The 22,339-nt window shown below is 42.4% G+C and overlaps 1 protein-coding gene and 1 non-coding gene across 2 annotated transcripts in view; both read right to left on the bottom strand.

Moving 5' to 3' along the window:
* ITSN1 (intersectin 1) overlaps positions 1 to 22,339 on the bottom strand; it is a 159,829-nt gene that overhangs the window by 98,644 nt on the left and 38,846 nt on the right. The window contains exons 2-7 of the mRNA XM_087818469.1: positions 20,879 to 20,938; positions 18,849 to 18,941; positions 17,862 to 17,925; positions 8,468 to 8,628; positions 2,241 to 2,420; positions 475 to 571 (exon numbers count right to left, since the gene is read on the bottom strand). Of these exons, the coding sequence (XP_087674595.1) occupies positions 475 to 571; positions 2,241 to 2,420; positions 8,468 to 8,628; positions 17,862 to 17,925; positions 18,849 to 18,941; positions 20,879 to 20,906 (623 nt within the window). The 5' untranslated portion in view covers positions 20,907 to 20,938. The remainder of the gene's footprint in view (positions 1 to 474; positions 572 to 2,240; positions 2,421 to 8,467; positions 8,629 to 17,861; positions 17,926 to 18,848; positions 18,942 to 20,878; positions 20,939 to 22,339) is intronic.
* Positions 4,812 to 4,931, bottom strand: LOC148092973 (small Cajal body-specific RNA 14). Its single transcript, XR_015714717.1, has one exon.

The following is a 22,339-nucleotide window of genomic DNA, read 5'->3' as shown; positions in this document are numbered from 1 at the left end:
TTTGGTTAATAACAACTGTCTAGTAATTTGAATAATTCATTTAATAAAAATCGACTTTAAATAAGGTTTTACTAATAATTCATGCGGACTACATAAGATTACCTGAGCTAGAACTTAAAGGCCAATTATGGCTCTAATCTTCATATAAAACACTTATAAACTTTTAACGATTAACAGAAAATACTTTACCTGCTTCCCAACCCTTACACCTAGAGTTCTATTTGATGCGTTTTAAACATTTACTACTACCTATCCTCTTTAAAACGCAACCTTTAAAGGAAATGTCATGTCCTTGATTCTGTCATCTCTGCAACAAATAAATGGTAAAACCTAGTAACGTTATCCAGAATTGAGATTTTTGCCATTCTACAAAACAGAAAATAAAGAATACACACAGCTCATTCATTTTCCCATTTATGAGTTAATCAGATAATGACTTTAACTGAACTGCCATTTAAGAGCAAGCACACTTACCTGGCCACGTCGAATGACTGTGCCTTCTGTAACTTAGCGTTTAACTGTGCCCCGGGGCCAGATCTACTAAAAGAAGAACTCTTTGGCAATGTGGCTGCTGTAAAAATAAATGTTGAATAATTTTAATTCTACAAAGATAAACTTTTCCCTATTTACAGAAATTAAAACACAGTCATTAAAATTGTTCCTCCTTCCTCCGAATCATTTTCCCCCCTGCTTCCCGCTCTCCTGCCGAAAGGTTTCTGGATCTGCTTGTTCCTGCTGAGTCACCTGACAAGCAGTACTGTTGACATCCAGAAAACTTCCCTTTTCATTAGACATTTACTATCATATTTCATAGGATCTGTCAACAGTTAGAGAAGGAATAGCCTAAATATGCAGACAGCACATTCCTGGCTGCACTGAGGAGCTGAAGCGAGTTCCAGATGGAAGAGCCAGGAGTCACAGACCTGCGGGCTGGTCCAGATACCACGGGATGTAGGGAAGGCCAGCTTCTGAGTCTGATTCTCACTGAGGCTGCTTAGCTGTGTGTCGGGGGAAAACGCGGAGCCCTAGCCAGTCTCCTCATCCATGCCTAATGTCCTGCCACATTTGCCATCAGCCACAAAAGAAAACAAGACGGCATGTGGGTTCACTGGCATTCCTGGGAAAACAACTGCAGGCGCCTTCTCGGCTGCCAGCGCCTCTGAAGTCAAGGTCACACATGAAAAACAAACTACATGTGGCAAAAAAATCTTTTATTAAAAAAAAAGGTTAAGCCCAGCCAGGCCTGGCTCAGTGGTTGAGCATCGACCTAGGATCCAGGAGATCACAGTTCGATTCCCGGTCAGGGCACATGCCTGGGTTGCGGGCTCGATCCCCAGTCAGGGGCGTGCAGGAGGCAGCCGATCAATAACTACTCTCTCATCATTGATGTTTCAACTCTCTCCTTCTCCCTTCCTCTCTCTGAAATCAATAAAGATATCTTTAAAAGAAATTTTAAAAATTAAAAAAGGTTAAAAGAAGGAGGCACGTTTACATTCTCTGGCTGTAACTTAAAGCCATACATATCCTGACAGACGTAACAAATCCAGGGGCTGGGCACAGAGATAATGGCTCAGTGTCATGCTCAGCCCCCACAGTCATCAGCACTGAACTTACTCAGACACGCCCAAATACTTAAAAATATACTCTCCATATCGACGTGCATTCAGTGAGACTTGTTAGACCAAGGCTATCTACATCTATACTCGATGCTTTCTTTTAACTGAAAACAACTTTGGATAAAGTCTCGAAATTCAACCAGAAACTGTTTCATCCTTCCCTTCAATTAGGGGTGTACACACTGCCTGATTCAGTCATTTGATAGAATTCCTCCCCGTCTGCCTGGCAATGCCCCCCCCTCATAATTCTACTCTGAAGGGACTGGCCTGCTTATTAGCAATTCAGAGCAGCTGGAAAAGGGGGTATCTGACACGTGGAAATAGAGTGTTCAAACACGCTTCAGACTTCAGCCGCTTCTGTCCAGCCCCTGAAGTGAAATCGTGCTCCTGGTTCCAGCTGCTGAGCTCACCTTGCACACAGTGGTGCCCAGAGCGCCCCAACCCCTTCCTCCTCCCTCTAGCCCCACACATCCCATTTGATATGATGAAAAAAATGAGAAATTACATGGAAAAATGAAGGTGTTTTCCTCTGGAATAAAATACACTTATAATCAGAAAGTGAAGACAGGATGTATGGAGAATGTGAGGTGAAAACTCAGCCTGTGGACTCATCAGGCCACATACCAGGGTGAGCAAATGCCGGCAGAGGCTGTATAACAGGGGGGGCCCCGTTGGCCAGGGGAGGCACTGCTGCTGGAGGGACGGAGGACACTAGGGGTGGGGACATCCCGACAACTGGGATGGTTCCCATTGGCACTGGTGCAACAGCTGGGAGCGGTGGCATGCTGGCAATGCCTCCTATACCTACAAAGGAAGAAATGCCAACAAAATTCACACCGAGTCACATTTCAACATTTGACGACAATTAACTCAGGATTGCTTGAAGAAAATCACTTTCCATTTGTAATATATTCCCATTTAAAATATGAATTCAGATGAATCATTCTGAAGAGCACCAAAAAGTATATCAAGGATCAAGACCCAACCTGAAATGGGATGTACTGGCCAAATTTAAGGATCGACCAGAATAATAACTGCAATGAACTGAAAGCCACCAAAGAGAATTAAACTCAGGAATTCATAATGGCTTTTAAAAACAAACTGACAAATCCTAATTGATCACCACAGGTAATCAACTTATTTTGAAAACTAGTAAATAAAAGGGGAAAATAAATCTGTTTCCTGCCTTTCCTTTACTTACTGACCCCCCTTCTGATGGGGAAGTTTCCCTTACAGAAGTTTTCCAACCAAAAAATGAAGAAATGATAGAACTAAAGCGAAGGCTTCCTTCCTGTTTTGTTCCTCAGTCTCAGCTCGTGACACTGATATAATAAGAAATATGTCTCTGGTCTTCATCCAGTTCCTGTGCCTGTTAGAGCTCCTAAACCCCTTGTAATTTCCTGACTGATAGGAACATCTTTTGTTTTAATACTTGGTTTTGGTCCCTGGTTCCTGACAAGAACTCCTCAGACCCTTGGAATCTCTGGAGTGATGAGTGTCTTTCTGTACTCTAATGAGATGGCTGGGGGGGGGGGGACACTGAGAGGTAATTAATGCCAGTGACTGCTCCTATCATGCCTCCGTAATGAAACCTCCATTGAAAACCCCCACACCGCAGGGCTTGGAGAGTCTCCGGGCTGTGAACACATCCCTGTGCTGAGTGGTGCACCCCAACTTCACAGGTCCTGCACTCAGGCCCCTCCCGGACCCCACCCTGTACAGTCTCCATCGGGCTGTTCGTCTGTTCCCTTCATAATATCCTTTATAACAAACCTGTCAATGTAACTAAGTTTCCCCAATTTTTGTGAGCTGTTAGAGCAAATCAGAGAGAAAGGGAGAAGGGTTTATGACTTTGTAGTCAAGTCACACAGAAGTATGGGGACCCTGGGGGACATGACTTGTGACTCATGTGGGACAGCCTTGCAACAAAGCGCTTCAACCTGCGGACTCGGCAGCTAACTCTGGGCAGTCAGTGTCGGGACTGAATTGAATCACATGATGCTGTTAGTGTCCAGAGAGCGGAAACACTGGTTGGTGTGGTTTTTCTGGACACAAAATTCTTGGTTCCTTCTTTCCTTGAGGATCCTAAATGTGTCACCCTGTTTCTCTCTGGCACATAAAGCACTGCTGTAAGCACATCTGACAAATCCTGATTTCCTCTCCTATAAGTCATGTGCCTTCTTTTCTACATGTGCAATGCGTTTTTCTGTTTTACTATATTTTAGTGTTGATGTTCTCAGGCACATGCTACACACTCTTTAAAATAGTTTCAAATCTTTCATTTCAAGACAGTTGTCCTGAGCTAGTCTAGCAGGGCTCCATCCCCTTGCGCTGGTTTCCTCCAGGGACGCCCACTGCCCGCACGGTCGGCTTCCTGTGCCTTTGGTCTCTGTCACTTTCTCTCCGACCCTTTCTCCTTTTCATTTCCTTTTGATTTTTGAAATCTTCCTCTTTTCACCTCCTATTTCTCTTCAGACAGTCTTTCTCGTGTGGCTTTGAGTTTAGATTTCATTTCTGAAGTGACTTTTTATTTCTCACTCTTTCCTGAGTTGTCACCTGTTTCTGGAGTTTTAAGCTCTGACCTGCGCTGGTCTTCATGACCTGCACCATTTTCTCTGTGCTTTACGTTCAGCCCACTTTGAAACAGCAGGTCCTGGGTGCTGTCCTGGTCCCGGGGGTGTGACTGGGCTCTTTAGTCTCCTTTTTCTAATAATAACTTTGTGTGGGCTTTGACCTTGCCGGATACCGCCTGCCACCCAGTTTTACATGAGCCTTGCTTCCTGGGACTTCCAGTCTCCTCCCCCTCTTCAGTCTGGACCTTTTTTGTCTCTGTGTCGCTGCTCCACTCAATGCTAACTCTGCACCCAGTCACTTCTCCTCAGTGTGGGGCCCTGTCCGGAAAGGAAGCCTTGTTGGGTCAGTTTTGAGAATTCACAGGAACCAGACTGCCCAGATGATTCGGGTCTTTGTACCACAGGCACTGTCATCGCCACTACTCTCTGACATCCCAGTTTCCCCACTGTAAGTGACCTACTCGGCTTTTCAACAGCCACTGCAGACTATGTCCTTTTACCAACTGATTGGTTACTTTTGAATGAATATTTTCTGTACACTTCTAAATAAATACACCCACCTAAGGGTGTGTTTTGGAAGCCATCCCTCTTGACTACACTATGTCTTCATTTTTATTTTTAATGTGTATAGAGCCATCGCACAGAAAATCTGATAACTATACAGACTCGTCAGCAAGAACCACGTTTTAATGTGTGTGAGCGCCTATGGCTGCACAGAGCTAACAATACCAGGAAGAGTCATGTACAAAGTCTTCATTCTTGAAAATCTCTCCTCAATCAGAGTTTCCCCTCTTCTCTCACAGTGTGGGAGCACTTCCCATCCCCACATGCCACCTCCAGCACCTGCTCCTCCAGCTCTGTTCCCCTCCCAACCCTCCAATCAGGCGTCAGTCCCTACAACTCCAATGGAACCACTTGTCAGGTGATCCAGAAACTTACCTTGTCAAATCCAACCACTTCCCTGCTACTCTTACTCACTCTGAGAAACTCAACGATGGAGCTCCCTCTTTCTTGAAACACATGCTATCTTGGCCACCAGAACACCAACTGTCCACCTCCTTTAGTACCTCAACATCTCAACTTGGAGCTCTACTGGGCCCCTCAAACTTAACATGGAAAAAACTTGACTTTTCCTCCAAAATGCAAGACATAATGAATCTAGTCCTTCCCATTTTCCACTTTGGTTTTCACCACCCAGATCTAGACCACCAGTATCTCCTGCCCCCAGCAATCAGTCTTCAGATAACACCAATTATTTTCTAAGTGTCTAGCAGTCAGGTCACTCCCCTACTTAAAAGTTCTCTAGAGCTTTCAAATGCACTTAGAGAAAGGAATCCCAGGGCCTGACAGTGGCTCTATCAGGCCCTGGGCCATATGGCTCCTGCCTTAACTCCCTAAGGCCCACCAATACTTCAGCTACCTTGCTCTCATTACTGGTTCTCACGCCAAGCTAGTTTTTTCTTAAGACCTTTGTGATTGCTGTTCCTTTTGCCTGGAGGTCTTCTCCCCTAGGTCTTCACAAGGCTCTCATCTCTACGTCAGCTCAAAAGCCATAGCAGAGAATTCTTCCCTGACCACCCTGTCCCACTGGTCTCTATCACATTCCCTTGTTTATCTATCTACTTGCTTGCTTCCCCCAATCCACAAGAAGCTTCATAGCACAGGAACCATGATGTGCTCTCATCACCATGTTCCCAGCAACCAGGACACACAGTTGGGGCTTAAGAATATTGGTTTACTTCAATAAAACCATAGACTCTGGCCAAAAGTAAATAAATACAATTTTTAAAAATCCAACAAAAGAAAAATAACTTCTCTTGAAATAGCTGGGTCCAGCCCAGCCGGGCTTGGCTCAGCGGTTGAGCGTCGACCTAGGATCCAGGCGATTGGGGTTCGATTTCTGGTCAGGGCACATGCCCTGGTTGCGGCCTTGATCAGTGACTCTCTTATCATTGATGTTTCTCTCTCTCTCCCTCTCCTTTCCTCTCTCTGAAATCAATAAAGATATATTAAAAAAGGGAGGGAGGGAGGGAGGGAGGGAGGGAGGGAGGGAGGGAGGGAGGGAGGGAGGGAGGGAGGGAGGGAAAGAGTTGGGTCCAGAGTAAAAGATTACGCTGTGTGCAAATGCACTGAAGGAAGAGAAGGATCATTTCCCCGACTATAGCTGGCACCCTTGGGCAGGTCACAGCATCACTGCACCCCACTTCCTCTTTAAACATAGGGGGTTGAACAAAATGACTCCTGGCCTTAACCCCACACACCGTCCACATTTCCAAGCAGAACCCTAGAAGAGGGATGCCCCATATCACTGGGGGGGGGGGGGGTTGGTGATAATGAAGGTGGGGAGAGAAAGGGTAATAGGAAGCTGAGAGCCTGCAGGGAAACTATTTGGACAAGGTCTACCTCCCTTTGTACAAATATGGTCTCAATTAAGTAAACTGTTCGGCTTGCTGAAATCTTAGTTCTCTCATTTATATAACAGGGCTAATGATGTCTGCATACTTTTAAGGCTATTATTGTACCAAATAAACTACTACATGTGAAGGCTCACTGTGCAAGGGCTAGGAAATGCCTGGCCAGATAATGGTTAATATTATCAGAAGACAATGACAATAGTAATAAATTATTTTGTTCTCAAGGAGCCAGAAGTGTAAGAAAAAAAATTACCCTGGGTGGAGCTGAGACGTGGAACTAAAAATACCAGCAAAGGCAGATCTTGGAGTAACATGGGAAAACCTCATCAGGACCACGTACTTTTCACTTGTCCTATGTTCTGATACTTCCACATGACTTATCGTCTTGAAATCAGTCTGCTGAGAATCTGATGTGGTGGGAATGAGATGAAAGCAGTGGGTGGGGGAGCCTAGGGGAAGAGCTACACACTGACTGGCAGGGTGTCAGATCCGAAATCCCAGGTGCCCACAGAGGCAGGTTGCTTAAATGACCGAAAGATCCTCTGGGCAGTGAAGCCACCACACCCGGAAAATAAATCAGCAGTATCTCTAGTTGACATTCCTATAGCAGAATGGAATAAGAGGAGGCATATTAAATGTCAGAGAAGGAATTACTGATTCCAGGTTTGAGAGAGAAGAAACAGGATGCCTCTGGTTATCTGACCCTTTCTCCACTGAGGTTTCTTCTTGCAGCTCCGGAAGGGAAGCTGTTGTAACACATGGGTCCTGACTGAACGGTGGCCAAAGGACCTTCAGAGATTCTGAGCAACCTCCACTAAAGCACTAGGTAATGAAGGGCTAGGTCCTCTGAACACACCATGGACAAGGCCCTGGCCCCTCAGAGCCTACCACACTGCTCGCTTCCGCTCTTCCTGGCTGTGGCCCACACGTGACTGAGCTTTCCCTTCTCCTGGATCACTGTCCTACCTGCCTACTCAGAACATGCACCTTTCCCCTTATAAAAACCAGTCCCGTGGCTAAACCTCAGCAAAGAAAGGCAACCGCGTAGTAAACCTCAGCAAAGAAAGGCAACCGTGTAGTTTGTTTTTAATAGTAAATCTATCAACTAAAACCACAGCATTTACTTATCTCAGCTTATCATTAACTGTACCTGAGTCACTATTGACTGCCCCTCCCTAATCTATTTCACTTCATCCCGTCACCAGATACATCCGGGAGAACTTCCCCATAAATCAGGTGTTCCATCTGATTACTGTAATCTTTCAATCAACCTAAATAAAGTCTAGGTTGAGAACAGAGGAGAAATCAGAACAGTTGGTGATCTTAGTCAACTAATTACTGGTTGAATTTTAAGAAAAATATCTGGTGAAAAGATAATATTTTATAGAATTATGTTTATGATTGGGATAACACTGTTTATTTTTTGTTTTGAGAGAATTTAATGTGGTCAATTGCCTCAATAATGTGAATTTAAAAATATATTTTGAGATACCATAATTCAAAGGAGTTACTTATACACAAGGGAAAAGAGAGATGCTTTGGAAACAGAAAACCAAAAGGAAGCCTGTGACAATGTGAGGTCAAGAATGCAGTCCGAGAAGACATCAGCCGCAGCAGCCGAGGTGGTGTCCCTGCTGCAGCGTCCCGCTCCCCAACACTCTGCCCTCTGCTCCATTCTGAGCTCACCCCGGGGTCTGAGTGTGAGCTTGCCCCTCCCCCAGCACTACCTTCCTTCTAGGACCATCATTTCCAGACAGAATTACCTCCTTGAATCTCACATGCTAGAAACTGAGGGGGCAAAAGGGAAACATTTATTTTTAAACTATATAATGAAATACAGGAACCAATTCCTTTTCAAACTCACCAAACGCCGGTGCGCTGGGAAGAGCTCCTGGCTGCTGTTTCATGACAGGGGGCAGCGCGGAGGGGAGCTGATACCCCTGGAGCTTCAGTTTGATAAGTTTCATGGCGATGGAGAACTCCGCCTGGTCCATTCTCCCGTCATTATTCATATCAGCTAGGGCCCTGAGGACCAAGGGCAGAGCTGAGAAAACTGGGGACACGACTGTGACCCCCCCCCACACAAACACAAAACAATCAGCCCCTGAATCCTGGGGAGAATGAAGCAGAAACAAAGCAACACAAACCAAAGTGCATTTACCAAGCTACGGGGAGTAAGCTGGAAACACTGACAAAACTTTATATAAATAGAAAATACTTTCTATTGTGTTGTTCTTTACTTATATGACACGAGGTGATTTTCAGTCTGAATGTCAGGAGAGGACTTTGGATACCAACAGGGTTTCCTTCAGGGGCAATGCAAACGTGCTAGAATTGGGAAGCAGTGATAGTTGAGAACTTTGTGGACAGACTAAAAGCCAAGGAATTGTACCCGTTAAAAGGGCGAATTTTATTGTGTAAATTCTGTCACAATCAAAGTATTAGGAAAAAGGACTTGGCATAGAAAGCTTATTTCTGGAGCTAAGCAGCTAGACTGGACCAACTCTGCGGGTTCTACAAACCTCACCACGGGGACATGATGTGCAGCGCCATGCTCTACCTCTACTAGCTTTTAAAGCTATGGAAATTAACCAAGGGAGCTTCAAGTGTGTTTACTATTTGAAAATGGTAGTCAAACAAAAATGCTCAAGTGTAACTTGCAATGAGCTTTGATGTCAAGTTCATTCTCCCAAATGAAAAGGGTCTGCATTTGCAACTGGAAACTACGATGCAAACCGCTGTGCGTATTCAGGACTTAACCTCTGCATGAAAATGTTCGTTCCGATTTCACTTCTTTTAGTCCAGATAGTAAAAGAGTGAGGATTTGTTTTAAATCAATCTTGAGAAAATTTTATTTGAAGCATCAAGTGATAAGACCAGGTACTTCAATCAAAATGCCACGACTAGCAATCTTTTAAACGAGACATATCCAAGGAGTGTCCAAAAAAGAAAATTAAGTTTCACAGAAAATAATCCTATAATAACTAATAAGTAGTAATAGTATGGCTAGAGTTAGCTCAAAGAGAAAATATGAAACAATAAAAAAGCATGACATGAAAAAGCATAAAGATTAAAAGTATCTAAAAATATTAAAAATTGTAAGTCAACACTATTCTTTTGGAAAATAAAAAAAGGTCACAGAGCAGGAAACGGAACCCCACAGCTACAGGAAGCTCCCGTTTGCCTGGGATAGAACCACCCCCGCCGGCCGGCCGTCAATGACCCCCTTCAGCAACCCGCCCAGTGGACTCTGAATTCCACTCACTACCAGTGAGCTGAGCACTGCTTCCCATATGTTTCTCTGTCATCTGGATTCATACATGAATTGCTCATTCACATACTTTGCAAGGTTTCCTGACAGACTGCATGTCTTTTTCTAGCCCATTTATAAGAACTCATTGTATATTATATATGAACTGTTTATCAGTCAACTGTTGAAAGATTTTTAAGACATTATTTCTTCATTTTGTGTATGGCATCTTTTCTGTAAGAAGGTTACATTTTTACATATAAAATATTTCTATCACACAGCTTATAGGTTTTTAGTCCTTTATTTTCTGAGATTATTTTGTTACATTTCAATCTTTAAACCAACTGTAACTGCGTGTGTCTGTGTGGTATGTTATCCCAGGGCTCAGTCTTAATTCTTCCAGATGGACACAAGACTTCCCAGCAATATTTATTAACTAATCCATCCTTTCCTCACTGAACTAAATGTTCATATAAAGTGAGACCTGCTCCAGATTATCTGTTCTGACTGAACAATTTTGTCAATAAGACCATGATCCTATCACACTTGCTCTATGCTACATTCTGATACCTTCAGGCTTTTATTTTTATTTTTTTTAAAAACTTTGTTAGGTGACTCACAGACTTCCTTTTTCCCTATGAACTTTGAGGCCATTTATCAATTCTACAAACAACCCTACTGGGATCCAAGCTGAAACTGCATTAGATATATTAATTAATTTTGGAGAAATGACATATTTATGATCACCTATCCACCAAAAAAAATAGACTGTTCAGTTCTACTAACATTTCCTTCAATAAGGTTATAGCACTTTCTTCATACAGTTACTTTTCTGTTAAATGTATTTTAGAAATTTTAGTATTTTTGTCACTATTTTAAATGGAATATTTCCCCTATTTCCAGATTTAAGTGCTTGTTTCAAAGTACAAAGAAAAACTTTGCCTTTAATAACCATTCATGCTATATCCAGCTATCTTACCAACCTTCTATAGATCTTATTAATTTTTTTAAACTAAAACATCTTGGGTTTGGTAAGTATAAAATCACATAACTAGCAAAAAAAGAGAGTTAACTTTCTCTTCCAATATCTATACTATACCTCTTCTTTCCTGGTCTTACTGTCTCTAAGACCAAGAAAGTACAGGAATGGTGGGTGCCCTAGCCAGTTTTGCTCAGTGGTTAGAGCATCAGCCTGTGGACTGAAGGGTCCTGGGTTTGATTCCAGCCAAGGGCATGAACCTTGGTTGCAGGCTTGATCCCCACTCCGGTTGGGGAGCGTATGGGAGGCAACCAATCAATGTGTCTTTCTCACATCGATGTTTCTCTCTCTCTCTCTTTCTCTCTCTCTCCCTTCCACTCTCTGAAAAGCAATGGAAAAAATATCCTCAGGTAAGGATTTAAGGAAGGAAGGAAGAGGAGGAATGGTATTAAATGAGTGAGCACCCTGCTTAGCTGAGTTTAAATGAAACAGCTGTAGGTCTCATGGTTTAGAAATTTGGTAGTGATTTTAGAAGTATTCTGACATATTTAAGCAGTTCCCTTTCCTACTTATTAGAAATGGTTACTGTGGTTTTCATCACACACCCAATCAGCAACTGGTCATCTGCTCATGCGTTTTTTTCTCGTCTTCGCTGCTAACATAATAACGCTGAGAGAGTTTCTTCATTCTGAGCCAGCCTTGCACTCCTGGCATTAACTCAAGCTGGTCATAGTTTTCACACATTGTGAAATTCCATTTGTTAAGATTTTGTTTTGATTTGTTGCGTCTCTGGCTGTTTTACTTCTGTGCTCTTCAGGTTTTATAAAGGAAGTTAAATAAAATGAAATGGTGAACTTTCCTTCCTTTGTGAAATATTTGTAAAATTTCCTTTGTGAAATATATGTAAAAGTTATTCAGCTATTTCAAACAGTTTCCAGGGAAAAAAATTAAAGTTTCCGTTAATCAACTTCAACATACTTAGAAAATAAAATAACCAGGCAGGTAGAGCTCTACTTTCCAGTGCTACACCACTGCCCCCAAACGTGTCTTCTAGTGAGAAACACAAATATCCAATGTGGGATAACAAGCAGGTTAGGGGAGAAAAGACTTTCTGGATATGGCTTAATCAGAAAAGCTGCTTACTAACAACCTTTCCACTGCCTCAGTGGGGCAGGAGAGGAAATATGGGTCCTCGAGTTCCAGGTGCCTGAATTTAAGCCAAAACCCAGTGCATCTCCAAAATAGTTGAGAATTTTGTGTGGTCTTTCCTAAAAATTTTCTCAACTAAGAAAACTTAACTGCTGAGACTCTTCGTAGTGAAATCTTAAAGGACTCGGAGGAAATGCAGTGGTTCCGCCTACACAGCTCAGCTCCCCCTGCCCTCCACCACAGTGCGCTGGAATAGAGCTGGGACTATTCTCCAGGCTTCTCTGCAAAGCCTACTTCAGCTCTGCCATCCATTTCCTCTCCATTCACAGTTGTTTCAAAGTTTACTTGTTTCTAATAACCACCCCAAAGCTTAACGAAAAGTCTGAGAATACTGAAATTAGATTCACAAAACTTTCAAAGTTAAAAAAACAACAACGCTAAACCACCAAGCAGTTTACAAAGTGTAAATCAACCAATTGCTGCTTATGACAAACTGATCTTAAAAACAATGCTTAGCCTGATACTAAAACCTGTGCATAAGGACTGGCAGGGTTGAGATGAGAAAGGGACCACAGGTATGCTGAACACTAGCGGTTGTTTTCTGTTCGATTTGTACAAATAAACCACATGTCACTCTTATACACTGTCAGTGGGAAAAGTGCTTCAACACCTAAATGGAGGGAAATCGGTCAACATCTGCAGAACTACAAATGCATTTACTCTATGACGTAGCAGTTCACTCCCAGGAATTTACCCTGAAGATGGACCTCCAGCAACACACAAATACACATGGTTTAGCTCACCCACTGCTGCGTGATATGTAGCTGCAAAATACTAGAAATGACCTAAATGTGCACACACAAGACAGAAGTTGAACAAATGAGGATATATCTCCCACGATGAGTACTATGTAACAATAAAAAAAAAATGAGCACGATCTCTGGGAATAATCTGAGTGATTCCTAGGATATGCTGCTAAGTGAAAAGAAAGAACAAAAGAACACTCAGAAAAGGTTACTTCAAAGGAAGAAGAGGAAATAATTTAAATGTCAATATGCACACATATAATATGTTATGAACCTGCTTTTTCTTTTTCCCCACAAAAATAAACTTAGGAAGAAGACTAAGAAACTAATAAAATGGGTGGGAACAGGGATGAAAGGCTAGGGGAGGGCAGGACGCTTCTCTGAGTTCACTTTTCTGTACAGTTTTGGCTTCTGGAACCTTGAATGTGATATATATTAAAAAATAAAATTAAGTCCATAAAGATGAGAGGCAATCCCTAAACTGAATAAAAACAAAAACAAACCTAACAGCATTTTAAATAAATAACATGGTCACATGGGAGGAGGGGAAAAACGAATCCTAGTAACTTCTGAATGGAGTACTACATATATCCTCAGTCTGTAAACACAAGAACTGGGAAGAGGCCTCGTACCCCGCTCAATGGGTCTGGTGTTCGAAGGACACCAGTGTGGCAGTTCCTAGGACAGGAATCAAGTAGACCGGCTCCCTCGCAGCCTGTCTCCTTCACTGCCCAGAGCTGGCACCTGTGGATCCCTTCAGGAGCCCACCTCGTCATACACACTGGTCACGGGTGCTCATCTCACACTGTTCATATAAATCCAAAATAGTCGTCATTCATTCGTTTGTTACTCATCCAACTAATGTTTTTTGTAGAGGGTCCACTCTTCAAGAGACCTAGGCACTACCTAGGAATTGGGGTTACAACTGTGGAAAAGGGAGACCTGGTTCCTGCCCTCAGAGCTTATATTTTATTACACACACTAAACAAGAAAATTAATCAGCAAATGAGTAAGCTTATTCCACACGATGGTGCGTGCAACTGGGAGACGAAACCAGGTGATGGCAAGGAGAGGACAGTGACGGGCAGGCACAGGTGGCAGGGGAACAACCGAGGACTCGTGGTCAGGAAGCACGTCTCTGAGGAGGTGAGACACAAATGAAACCTGAAGGGCGATGAGCCAGCCATGTGAGAACCCAGAAGAACCGCATTGCTGACCAGAGAAGCCTGGCCCATATAAGGCCAGAAAGAAGGTCTGGGAAACGAGTGCACGAAAAGAGGGGATGGTGGTGAAAAGCGAGGGGAAAAGGCAAGAGCCAGGCCGCACTGGGCCATGTGGCCTTGGCGATGAGTCTACATTTCCCCTCACTGGAGAGTTTTAAATGGATTTACTTTTTTAGCCCGGCAGGGCGTGGCTCAGCGGTTGAGCGTCAACCTAGGATCCAAGCAATCAGGGTTCGATTCCCGGTCAGGGCACATGCCCGGGTTGTGGGCCCAATCAATGACTCTCTCATCATTGATGTTTCTGTCTCTCTCTCTCCCTCTCCTTTCCTCTCTCTGAAATCAATAAAGATATATTTAAAAAATAATAATAATAAAATAAGTGGATTTACTTTTTTAAAAGACTGTTTGTGTGCCGTTTGGAGACTGGAGTCTAAATGGGCAAGAGTGAAAGAGAGACTCCAGTCAGGACATTCAAACAGTGGGCCCAGGTGAAATGACCCATTGTGACAGTGGACAGGGAGGCAGAAAGAAGTGGCCAGACTGGGACTAAAGTCTGAAAATGGAATCGAAAGTGTGCGCCGGTGGGCTGGATGTGAAGGGTAAGGGAACGAGAGGATTCGGGCATGGCTCCCTGCAGCAGGATAGACAGATGCTCAAGGCCGTGAACTGAGGTGGCGATTCAGGATGGAGGGTGCAGGGAAGGGAATGCGAGCCCAGGGTGCCCTACTTTGGTACCTGGCTTCAGCACACTGATCCTACTGGGGGCTGAGGGGACTCCGAGGTGCCCCAAGATCTAGAGCTGTCTGCCCTGTGCCCATGCCCACATCACGACATTGTTTGAATTTCTGTCTTTGTGCCTCTGGCTCCCTCCTTCCCTCTCAGGGCCCATTTCTAGGTGGTGCTCCCTCTCCCCCCCAGCTCTCTCCTTAAAAGCCTTTAATCTCCACATCTGTGGCCTCTACAGCCTCTGATTCCAAAGCCTCACTCGCCCTCTTTTACTTCCCAGAACCTTCAAGACCTTGTCCATGCCCTTGCCTCCTCTCCCTCTCACAAGGCCGAGGCTGGAACAATTGTAATGAGCTGCCAAGAGGATTTAGGATGTTTGCCAGTTTCCTTCCAGCTCCTTATTAGTAAGACAGTTTCTAGGAAGGTGTATCATCTTTGGCACTACACGCACTGACTTGATTCCATCTTCCGAGAATTCAGGTTTTCTTATATTCTTAACTGGAAATCAGACTGGAGATAGGCAGCCCTAAAGTATTAGTAGGTTAAAGCTCAAAAGTCACAAATTAGTTAACTGGAATATAGGTTCTACATAGATCAAAAATTATAAAAGTTTCTAACACATACTCCCTGGCAGTCCACATCACTCATATATTTGAACTGAGGTCTATTCTCAATCCAAGATTTTCTTCTTGCCCAGATGACTGACACAGGGAGTGTCAAAAGCTCCAGCCTCAAGCCCATGCCTCTGTCTACCAAAAGAGGCACAGGCCTCCCCTGGGACCCCGCTAGAAAAACCACATGAGAACACAAGATCAGCATGAGAGAAAAAAGGCAAAACCATTTCATTAGGGCAGCTGCTATTATTTATAAATTTAAAAACCTAAATTTGAAGACATCAAGCACTGCTCGGTTTACAAAGTGAGTGAGAAACAGAGCTGGTACGGAAAGACCAGTCATACGCTGGGCCCTGTACTAGCCCATCATCTGAGGACAGCCACGGTATGTGAAATTTACAGTTACTTTCAAAGATTTCATTTGGGAAAAGATACTTAGGAGCGTCCCCCACATCCCCAACAGCAATTCTTGATTAAAAAAAAAAAAAATTCTTGATAAAAAAAAGATATGCCATCACAAGTTTATTTAACAAAATGTCACACAAAAAATAAAGACAAAGGACATTTTTGATTGCCAATTCATCATCTGTATTGTTAAAAAAAAATTCACTATAAAAATAATAAGTTGGAAAAATGACTTTGATCCACTAAGCCTATAAAATAGTTTGAAAAATTAACAATTTAAAAAAGTAGAATTTAGTACATAATACTCATTCTTCTGGATTACACTTACTACCATGTGACAATTTTTATAGTGCTATTAACTACCTCCTCCCACTAGGCTGCAGTTTCTCTGAAAGCATGGGCTTTGTCTGCTTCGTTCACGGCTATGTCCCAGCACCTACAATGTTCACTGACCCAGAGTAGGCACCTGGTAAACATCTTTCCACTGCTGAGTGAATACACGTGAGGTGAGACTTTCCTGCAGCAGAGTACTCATCAAGAGACTGCTTCCTGAATGAACTTCTTACACTGGGAACACAGCGTGAAAGCAGAATTCAACGGAGGAAGTTAAGCTTGGGAAAGGAAGGCTCTAGTGAGTGAGCCTGATCGATGATGTGAAACACAATCATCTGCCAGCACACAAAGCAAAGCAGGGTCACAAGTCTCTTGCATTTAAACTTCGGCACTCAACTGACAGGTCAGTGCTCCTGTTCTTCCCTTCTCCCCTTTTCTCCCTCTCTCTCTCTGCCTTCTACTTTATTTTAGAAGTAATTCCAAAAAACCTGGTTATTTGATTTTCCAAGCTCAAAGTAGATCAGAGGTTTGAACCAGAAGGCTCGCTAGTTGAAAGAGACAGTCTGGCAGCCAATATGCTAACAACCAGGCAAAAGAAAATAAAATAGACACCAAAAAAAGCACAGAAATGTGGTGTCATTTAGTTTCAATTCAAATATATTCATACACCAATCTACCTACATTTCCCACGACAGTTTTGCTATTTCAGAACATAGTAAATGGTTTTCATACTGATGACACTTAAAATCAAAGCTCAGACTATTTTCTGCTTGAAGGCAACAAGGAATTATGTCAATCTTTATTAATTTCCATTAAATTACAAATAAAAGAGGTCAATCATTTACAGGGACAAGCAATTAGCCGGACAACTTAGTTATGTGGAATACCCAGCTCCCTGTGCCGACAGCAGCTACCTTTTTTGGGTTTTGTTTTGAGGGCCTATTATATGCCAGGCCCCACACTAAGTGCTTTATGTAAATTTCTCTCCCAATCCTCTTAGCCCTGTAAGGAAAATATCTCATCCCATTTTCTAGATTAGAAAACCAGGATTAGAGAGAACAAATACATGTTCCAAATCCTAAAGTCAGAAGGTAGTACAGCTGGGATTCAAATGAAGACTTGTGCCTATAAATCGTGCTTTTTCTACAACAGCAAGCTGCCCCCACAACACCAGCAAACCAGGGAAGCAGAGCATTACTATAAGAAAGAACCAAACACCGAGGGAGAGCATGGCTCCCACACGAGCCTCGAACACAAACTACATCTGCCGCTTACTCTCTTTCCTTCCTGAGGTTTCAAGACTCAATGCTTATCTTTGATAGTTAATCAAGAAATTCAACAATATTTATTATGCATTTCCCTTGTACAAAACTGTAATAAATACTGGCTGTTTCACTATTTCACTGGTGACTTCACTACTAACCTTCAAATATATGTTTTTTTACTCTATTCAATGAAAGATACAGAACCATTCCATAATTAAGCAAGAAATGTGGGACATTCAGATGAAGATGGGTCAAGCTAAAATAAATAGGTAGATAAATATCAAAATGTAGATTTCTCAACTGGAAATTCAACTTTTTGTTACCTGGCAAATGTCACCACTTTTTTTTTTTTTAGTTCCACATGAGAACTCCACTTTTCAAAGTCTTTCTCTAGTGAGAAGTACAGGGTGTTCCAGACTAGAGGTGTATAGTTTCCTTCTATAGCTTAAGAAATTATATTACTGGAATATTTTATTTTATCTTCGGCTTATACGAAGTTCCAACTTACCATATCTGTGCTAAAACAGGCTGAGGTAACCCAGATTGGAAAAAAAAGTTTCTAGCTTGATCACCTGTAAATTAAGTGGGAAAAGTTTCAGAATAAAACAATAGCTGACCAACAATAGAAATTTTCTGACAATAAAATTGCAAAACTAAGAAAGAGGCTGGTAATCCTGCAAATACTGAATTGAATACATGATAACAGCCAAGTGTAAATCCATATGCAACAGTAACATGCAGCCATCAGCACTGACACTAGAACTTACTGCTTTAAAAAAATTATCTCAACAAAGGTGGTAACTGCCACACACGTGACTAAGCACATCTACAGGGATCCTCCGGAAAGTGAGAGCCACACCTCTACTTTTTAAAAAGGTCTTTGCCATTTCCAATATCTACACTTCAAATTTTTGTGCTTCTAATATGTTTACAGGGAATAAGTAACAACAATTTTTAAAAATCACATGATTAAGATTTAATAAGTTAAAGAGAACTATGAGGCAAAGACACATACAAAAAATCTGGGTCTCATTTTCCCCAAAGCCAATTCCCACAGGGGAACCAAACAGGAAAGGTAATAGAAAAGGCAAAGTTCCAAAGGAACTTTAGGGACACAGGAATAAGAGAATTCCCTTTTCAAATGTTCAGAATCTGTTCATTTATTTAAGTTTCCCAAACCAGTTCAAGATCAGAATTAAGCAAGTGTTTTAGCCCAAGGACCAGAGTCCAGTGCTACCTTCCTTAAAGAATTGCGGCCCTTTGATCTTAACTAATTCGCATCAATGATGTGCCAGGAACAAGTGGCTTGACGTCCACTAAGATTGCAAACAGAGCTTCAATGCATTATTGGAAAAGCAATTATAAAAATACAGGCTCAAGGACAAGGTGAATGGGTAAATCCCCCTCAGTCACAGGTAAGCCCACCTTAGCTTGCATAATAGATTCTCCTAAGACTACTGAGAAGTAACAATGTAAAAATATGGACTCCAATTACCAGTGATAAATCCAGACATTGGCTTTAAACTATGGAACTGCTGATCATGCTTCGCTCTTTCCTCCACAGTTATGGCCCAGATATCCAGGCTGCCTAGAAGCCAAAGAAAGGCACACAGGTTACTGACTGAGAAAGAAGAAACAGGCCCTCACATTTACTAGTTGCTAGTACTTTAAGAGTCTGTCAATGTTATAAACGATCTGATAATGAATGCCTGTTTTTCCTTGGAAGTTAGGCACACAAAGTTAAAAAATTAAGAGTAAACCAAGCCTCACCCACCCAAAGAAGAAATTGGCACGAATTGTTTATAAACACTGTCCTATAATCCTATAGTTAGCAGCACTGTATGAAGATATAGTAAGTTAATCATCATTTATTTACATGAATGTAAGCAACAGACTAATTTAACTGCATTTTCAGACATCTTAAATGCCACAAGCGAAAGTTATGAAAGACGTTAAGCTTCACAATTAGTATCTGATGTGATTCCATGAAATCTCTGGGGGTGATAAAAAATACTCAAGTGTTGGACTGTAGTAATGCTTGCACAACTCTGTAAATTTACAAAAACCCCACTGAAGTTGTAAGTTAAAACCAGTGAATGTTATGGCATGTAAATTACACCTCACTAAGGCTGGTTTTAAAAAAAATAGCAAACCAAGGAGAATGGGACTTAGGTTCTCCTTCAGTTTCAGCTCAAGACTGAGCAGAGGTTCCCACTTTTGAGATCTTTCTCACTTCGGACTGATTCTCAAACAAATCACCAAAATTAACTCTAGATTACACAGGCAGAAGGTTCTCAACACTTCAGACACTTCCCAAAAGATGGGAACAGACCATACACGTATGTTTCATACAAATGTGAATGAGCCCAGCACAAAGCAAAATGCCTGCATGCTGCCGCTAACCTCTCCGCAGGGTCTGCTACGGTGGGGACAGGCAGAGCGGCAAGTCACTGCAGACATAGCTATTGGCTGTACTTAAGTGCCAAGAACTGTGCCAGACATTAGGGATCAAATGTTGACGGGTACAGACCTGATCCCTTCCCTCATAGGCCTTACAGTCTAGCAAATCCTAGAAGAGACTGTTATTTCCCTGTCAGAATTCATCCCTGAACTAAAACAAAGCAAGCCAAAAAAAAGCAAAAAAGAAAGAAACCGTGCCCAGTAATTAAGAAGGAAGGCGAAAACAAAACACAAGATAAGTAACGCTAATGGCTGTGAAAACTTCCCAGACTTCCGTACCAGAATCCCACAGGGACTTTTACAGGGGGATCCAAGCGACAGTGCTCTGCTCCTGCTACTCTCTTCATGATGCCTGCCTCAGACAGCGGAGTAGGCCACTAATGTGCCACACTCTCACTTGAAAAAAATACTTAGCGAGCAAACAGAAACAATTATTTAACACTTTCCTAATAATGTTAGAAAAAAATTGCCTAAAAAAACCATTTTATGCAGATTGATATGTTTTAAGCAGATAAAGTGAAACAGAAATGTCACCCTTCCAATTCAGGCTTTAGAAAAAGTATAGAATAAACGACCTGGTCATGTCAACAAACTGCAAAGAAAAAACAGAGGGGACAAAGGGGAGTTCACTAGTGAAGACACTCAGGAGACACAGGAACTAACTGCAACATATGTACCTTGTTTGGATCCCGATTTCAACAAACCATAACAAAAAAATGGCTGAATCAGAATTTTAACACTAATATTAAGAAATTGCTATAAATTTTGTAGATAGGATAATGGTATTGTGATTATACCTTTAAAAGTGTTCTTATCTTTTAGAAACATGTATTAAATATTTGTGAATGAAATGATTTGATGCCTGAGAGTTGCTTTGAAAGAATCCAGATGAAGCAATACTGGCTGTGGGTTGACAGTTGCTGAAACTCTGCGATGGGTACATATAAGCTGGGTTAATTATACTATTCATTCTATTTATGTATGTATCTGAAATTTGCCACAATACTAAGTTATTAATATATGGTTCCAAAGTACATTTAAAAAGGAAAATCTTTAAAAACTTACCACCAAAAGGTGCTGGAAACTGAGCCATGGTTCTGTCACTTTCACCTTGCTAATCGACGCCTGTAATTGAAATGAAACATTTAAGTTTATGAAAACTTCACTCCTACGTACTTTAAACACACGAACATGCTGTGTCTTTCATGATCAGAAGGCTGATACCAGAGCTAGGGTTCAGCTTTGTGACAGTTACAACTAGGGGGGCTCATTCATTCATTCTCTGCAGTTTCTTGGTGCCAATGGGCCCTGGGGAATGTTGACGAAAGACACTGTGGCAACTTCGGTCTGAAAAGTGACACCATTCGCCCAGGATGGCCCAGTGTATCACCAGTACTGCATCTGTCACTTTTAAAAAGACCTTCTTCACCATCTCCATATACTAGGACATCTGCTTGGTGGTTATAACAGCAGCTCTTTTATAACTCTTTTTTTAATCCTCACCTGAGGATATTTCTTTTCCATTGCTTTTGAGAGAGAGAGAGAAACATCGATGTGAGAGAGACACATCGATTGGTTGCCTCCTGCACATACCCCGACCAAGGCCAGGGACAAGCCTGTAACCAAGGTACGTGCCCTTGGCCAGAACTGAACCTGGGACCCTTTAGTCCTCGGGCCGATGTTCTAAGCACTGGGCCAAACCAGCCGGGGCTAACAGTAGCTCTTTTTAATGAGCACTTGGAAAATGCTGCCCACTGTACCAGGCAATTTTTTGGTCTTGGTGCTTTTCCTTGTCGTCGCAGCCCTGTGAGACACGTCCTGTAATTACCCCCCTGCCCGTATTACAGATGAGGAAATGAGAATCAGAGAGGTGAAGTGATCAGAGCAATACCGCACATTTGGTGACCAAGCTGGATTTGAGCAGAGACAGCAAACTCCATGGCCTGCGTTCCACCCATGAAAAATACTGTCTGCAGTTGCGGCCCTGTACACAATGCATATTACCTAATGTCTGCCCAGAACATGGAACCCAAACCCAGGCAAAGTCCCCACCAGGCATCCTTTGTTCACGTGCGGCCAATGTGGAACCAAGCAGTCCTCTTCCTCAACTAAAAAATCCACCCTCGCTGAGTATCTTTCCTTATACTTAACACAGTAAATACGCCTCCTCAATGTCATCTTCCAATCTACCCTTGGAATTCTTTTCCAACTATGATAGTTTTAATTTCCAAAAGCTCTCTCTTATGAAAGCAACGCTTGCCTTCATGTCAGTGTCAGAATCAACTTCCAAATCTGAAGGGTTCATGTCTGTTTCTGTCATCTTCAGAGTGAGCTTTAGGGGTGCCTGAAGGATAGGCTGGGCAGAAAGCAGCTACTTACATACATGGTGGGAAGGCTGAAAGGCCAGTTCAGCGCAGCCTCATCTATCAATCCAACGTGCCCACCCCCAACCCCACTGGAGGAAAAAAACTAAAACACTTTTTCCCCAATTTTGTATATGTCACGTCTCTACTAGGAGATGCTTCT

Source organism: Miniopterus natalensis, chromosome 6 (genome assembly GCF_054644295.1).
Source record: "Miniopterus natalensis isolate mMinNat1 chromosome 6, mMinNat1.hap1, whole genome shotgun sequence".
Lineage (NCBI taxonomy): Eukaryota > Metazoa > Chordata > Mammalia > Chiroptera > Miniopteridae > Miniopterus > Miniopterus natalensis.
The sequence above is the reverse complement of the archived record's forward strand: the minus strand, read 5'-3'. Positions and strand labels throughout refer to the sequence as shown.